Here is a 4,747-nt window from a genome sequence, read left to right as displayed (position 1 = left end):
TTAGCTCAAAAGAACAGCTTTATTCTTTTCCAGAATTGTTTAGACATGAACGTCTATTATGTAGCAGCCACTCACCCTGCCCATTCTAACTCAGTTTGACTAGTCAGCAATATTAATTTCCCACTGCCAAATTTCGTTGATCATTAGAAGCCATTGAAATTAGAATCTGTTAACCCTTTTTTTTTTTTTTTTTTCCAAAATACATTTTGAAATGATATTTCGATGGAGAAAATGTGGTTTAAAAATATAGAAATTTTTTTGATTTGCGCATAATATTATTTTATTGAAAAATGTGTGATTGAAAATAAAAGAGGAAAAATGTATTTTGGAAATAATGAGACCAACGAAGGGCTTAACAATGAATGGACGGACCTTGTACAAACTGACTGGATTTCTATAAATATACCAAATCAGTTGGAGGATGAACATCCAAAATACTATGGAGTTTGAACAGGAAGAAGTACTAGAACCAATGAGTCCTGGTGCTCAATATCTGAAGAGCTCAGCGTTATCACTATATATTGTAGGTGTTATGGAACTAGAAATACCAATTGATGAGTCCATTTACATGCCATTCCTCAGAGAATTATTCATACCCATAAATCATCGCTTTTCCTCAATCATGGTGAGTTATATGATGTTCGTCATTTTTGTTTTTAAGGTTGAGGCACGACCATGGTAAAATAGGGTTGCACGTTACTAGTGTTCGAGAATAAACTAAAACGTTTTATTATAATACTTTGACAGACATATTTTGAGACTGTATTTCATCCAATAACTAGTTATCGAAAAGATAATTATAATATTTGTAACTAGGTGTATGCAAAATGTTGAGTTAATAATCAAGAAGTGATTTTTTGTACTCCAAGCAGGTTTTCAAGGAGAGAGGAGAAAAGAAATGGAAAAGGGTGGAGGTAAATCTAAAAGATCATGTAAATGTACCAGTTCTTCCCAGTGGCTTGTCAACTGATTATTACGATGAATGTTTTAATGAGTATTTATCAAAACTAGCATGGGAGCAACTTCCAGAAAGTAGACCTTTGTGGGAAGTCCACATATTTAACTACCCAACAAAGCATGTGGGAATGTGATATTCAAATTTCACCATTCACTTGGAGATGGCTATTCCATAATGGGAGCGCTTCTGTCTTGTCTACAAAGACTTGACAACCCTTCTATGCCATTAACATTCCATCGCGCCAGTCTAACTCGAAGCCTAATCGTCACAGCCATGGTTTTCTGAGGCACATGAACCGGTTTTTTCCCGGGATGATTAACACTGCATACGATTTCGGATTTAATCTCTTGAAGAGCAGTTTGATTGAAGACGATAAATCTCCTATCAGATCTGGGCATGGGGTTGAGTGTGGACCATTTTCTATAACTACAATTACCCTTTCACTTGAACACATCAAGCAAATCAAGACCAAGCTTCAAGTGGTAAGTTCATAGGGCTTCTTATTCTTTCTTGTTTCCTAATTTTCTTTTCTCATTGTTTTCGCTATTGTAAGTTCATTCATTTAAGGATTGCATTACTTTCACAGACGGTTAATGACGTGATTACTGGGGCGATCATATTTGGAACCCGATTATACATGCAAAGAGAGAATCAAGATTCAAGTAAAGCGAGCAGTACAGCACTTGTACTACTCAACACTAGGGCCATTGGAGGTTACAAGTCAGTAAGTGAGATGATCAAACCTAATGCAAAAATGCCATGGGGTAATCGTTTTGCATTCTTGCATGTTTCTATTCCCAAATTGACTGCCTCTGAGTTGAACAATCCCCTCAAATTTGTTAACAAAGCCCGCCAATTTGTCAAGCGGCAAAGAAATTCTGCATCAGTTAATCTGACGCGTCAGTTTCTTGACGCCATCACAAAATTTAGAGGTCCTGAGGTATGTACAATAATTTTATATATAAAAAAGCTTATTTTCATCTCATGTTTTACAAGAGTTTGAAAGTTTACATTTTGGGTTCTTTTCTAGTTTCGCACGAAAAAAAGTTCGTTAGTCACTATAATATGATCGATATAATAATTATAGAGTCCGTCACTAATTTCTCAAAAAATTAATCGCTAATTAGGGATGGCAAAAAATCCCACCCCACTCCAAATGGGGCAAAAAAACCCACCTCGAAAAGAACCCGCCCCGTGAAGATTAAAAAAAAAAGAATAAAAATAAATATATTTCTAGATAGTTTACCGGCTAAAGACCCATTTTAAATTTGTATTTTATTATCTAATTATAATATAACTCGAAATTTTGAAAATGTAAGAAAATAATAAAAAATAAAAAAAATTAAATGGGGCAAAAAGTTGCCCCTAACCCACCCCGCCCCGCCCCATCTAAGGCGGGGCGGGGGTGGGATTTTGGCTTTTTGGGGGGGGGGGGGGGGGGGGTGGGATTTTGGCTTGACGGGGCGGGGCAGGAACCCGCCCCGTTGCCATCACTATCGCTAATGGAGTCTTGAGGAAGACAACAGTTTTTGTCTTTCTTTATTTTTATTTTTATATGTATGTACTTTTTTCCTCACTGATGTTGAACCCTTGTTAAGCTGTCTAGAGGGAATAACTCTTCTTAAGCCCTTGTTTAATAACTATTCTTTCAAAACACTTTTTTCCTTATAATTATCTTTAGTCACACATTCCCACAATAAAATATTTTTCCACATAAATCCAAACTTTTTCCTACTTTTTAATTATATTCTCCAATAAACTATCATTCAAAGGCTCAGTTTCTTCAAAAAGTGGTCAGCTAATTAAGAATGTCTCAACTAGATAGATTCACTTATTTCAAACATCTCTTTGGGTCATGCCTTGGTTGCAATAATCCAAAAACTAATACAGTATATTTTACACTCACCATGTTAAAACTTCTTAATGATAATCTTTCAGAAAATTTACTATCTTAAATAATTCGGGTTTGATGCAACAGGCAACTGCTCGGTACATCTACGGCAAATTAAATAATTCCAGCCTGATGATATCAAATATGATTGGGCCGGTGGAACAAATGGCTTTAGCTAATATCCCAATTAAAGGATTGTACTTTACAGTGCCTGGAATACCACAGGTATTGTATATTGCCATATAAAGAGTTTTTCTGTAATTTTAGCTTATAATTGTAAAATTAGATTCTGTTTCAGATCTTAGATATAGACATCTAGATTCTCGAATGAGATTAATTGATTTAGTCTCTTTGATATGCTTGATAGAGGTTTGATTTTATTTTTTAATTTTAAAGATGCAATTTTATATATCTGCATTGAATCAATTGTTTCTTCATGACATGTTGTGCATGCTGAATTATGCAGAGTCTTCAACTAACAATTGTGAGTTATGTGGAAAAGCTGAGAATTGTCATGTCTGTGGAGAAAGGTTTCATCGATCCAAATAAGTTCAAGTCATGCATTGAATATGCCTTTGAGGCAATTTCTAAAGCAGCACTAGAGTGAAGCTCAAACTATATTGTAGCCTTAAAATAATTTCTGCTTTGTTTTAAGTTCATTTAGAATTTGATCGGATACTAAAATTTGGATTGGATTACTAAATAACTTAAGGTTGTGTCTTATTAATCTCTTCTAGTATTTGTTTGATTACAAATATATGTCGATATTATCCACTTTCTCCATGCCCTCTATTGAAATGTCTAAAAGGAATTTACTCTTTCATCTCTTTTTAGTTCTTGAAGGAAAAATAATTTCTTTCCTAGAATTTTGGCTTCTTTGTTAGGACTTGAGTCAAAAAACACTTTAAAGAAAGACATATCTTATTAGAAAATGTGCAACCGCTTCAAGAAGTTGAACAATTGTATAATGGGGGCAATAGATGATACTTTAAGTTTGTTTTGAAATTTTACTTACTGCGTTGACGTTCTAATGCTATAAGAATATACACAATTTTTTAAATTATTATAGAAATCTTGGTCTCTATGCATTGTAATATTTATCTACTATAAAGAGCGTGCTATAGAAGTGAACTCAAACCCTTTCTGCATACGATTCATTCTTGTTTAATACTGGTACCACAATCCCCACTCACACAAATACATAAACAACATTGCTTAGTGAATATTTTGCCGAATCTCATACTCACTTTATCAATTTCAAGACAAAGTTGGTCTTAGAATGTAACATGAGAAACACCACCATAGAAAATGAGCACCCTTGGTAAGAACCCGTTTACGTCATTGATAGTGAATTTCAACATCTATAATTTTAGTATTTTTCTATCTAAAAAATAAAGATAAATGAATTGGTTGCTTTGAGAATTGGTGTACTAAGCTTCGACTGGCTTCCGTTAAAAGGCCATCTAATCAGAGAAAGTTCCTTAAGAAAATTATATAACCTGACTCAAAAACCATTTTTTTGGTCTCAAAAATAACTTTTGATAACTCAAAAACATCTTTTTTCCTTGCCATGTAAACATTTTATTGAGATATAATACACTTTTTAGTGCAATTCATAGCCTCATTGAAAAACATTGACAACTTTTTTTATCGAAAACTTTTTTTTTTTTGTTTTTTTGTCTCAAAAATGACTTTTGATGACTGAGGATGCCTAGTACATCTTTTTTCATTGTCATGTAAACATTTTACGGTGATATAATATACTTTTTAGTGCAATTCATAGCCTGATTGAAAAACATTGAAAACTTTTTTTATCGAAAACTTTTTTTTTTTTTTGGGTCTCAAAAATGACTTTTGATGACTGAGGATGCCTAGTACATCTTTTTTCATTGTCATGT

General features: G+C 33.6%; 1 protein-coding gene across 1 annotated transcript; it reads left to right on the top strand.

The window, feature by feature from the left end:
* Window positions 1–414: 414 nt before the first annotated feature.
* LOC111384859 lies at window positions 415–3,672 on the top strand. Its single transcript, XM_023009197.1, has 5 exons — window positions 415–625; window positions 873–1,440; window positions 1,545–1,898; window positions 2,937–3,074; window positions 3,316–3,672. Exons 2-5 carry the CDS (start codon window positions 1,249–1,251, stop codon window positions 3,454–3,456), a joined length of 825 nt encoding a protein of 274 aa, XP_022864965.1. The 5' UTR covers window positions 415–625; window positions 873–1,248; the 3' UTR covers window positions 3,457–3,672.
* Window positions 3,673–4,747: the final 1,075 nt, after the last annotated feature.

The sequence above is a fragment of the Olea europaea genome, unplaced genomic scaffold (genome assembly GCF_002742605.1).
Source record: "Olea europaea var. sylvestris unplaced genomic scaffold, O_europaea_v1 scaffold3028, whole genome shotgun sequence".
NCBI classification, from domain to species: Eukaryota; Viridiplantae; Streptophyta; class Magnoliopsida; order Lamiales; family Oleaceae; genus Olea; species Olea europaea.
The sequence above is the reverse complement of the archived record's forward strand: the minus strand, read 5'-3'. Positions and strand labels throughout refer to the sequence as shown.

Bases quoted from the DNA above. Each gene is read 5' to 3' on its own strand.
- LOC111384859 (XM_023009197.1), top strand. From the start codon at position 1,249: ATGAACCGGTTTTTTCCCGGGATGATTAACACTGCATACGATTTCGGA. The intron at 1,899-2,936 runs GTATGTACAATA...TTGATGCAACAG, and splicing joins CAAAATTTAGAGGTCCTGAG to GCAACTGCTCGGTACATCTA. The intron at 3,075-3,315 runs GTATTGTATATT...TGAATTATGCAG, and splicing joins CAGTGCCTGGAATACCACAG to AGTCTTCAACTAACAATTGT.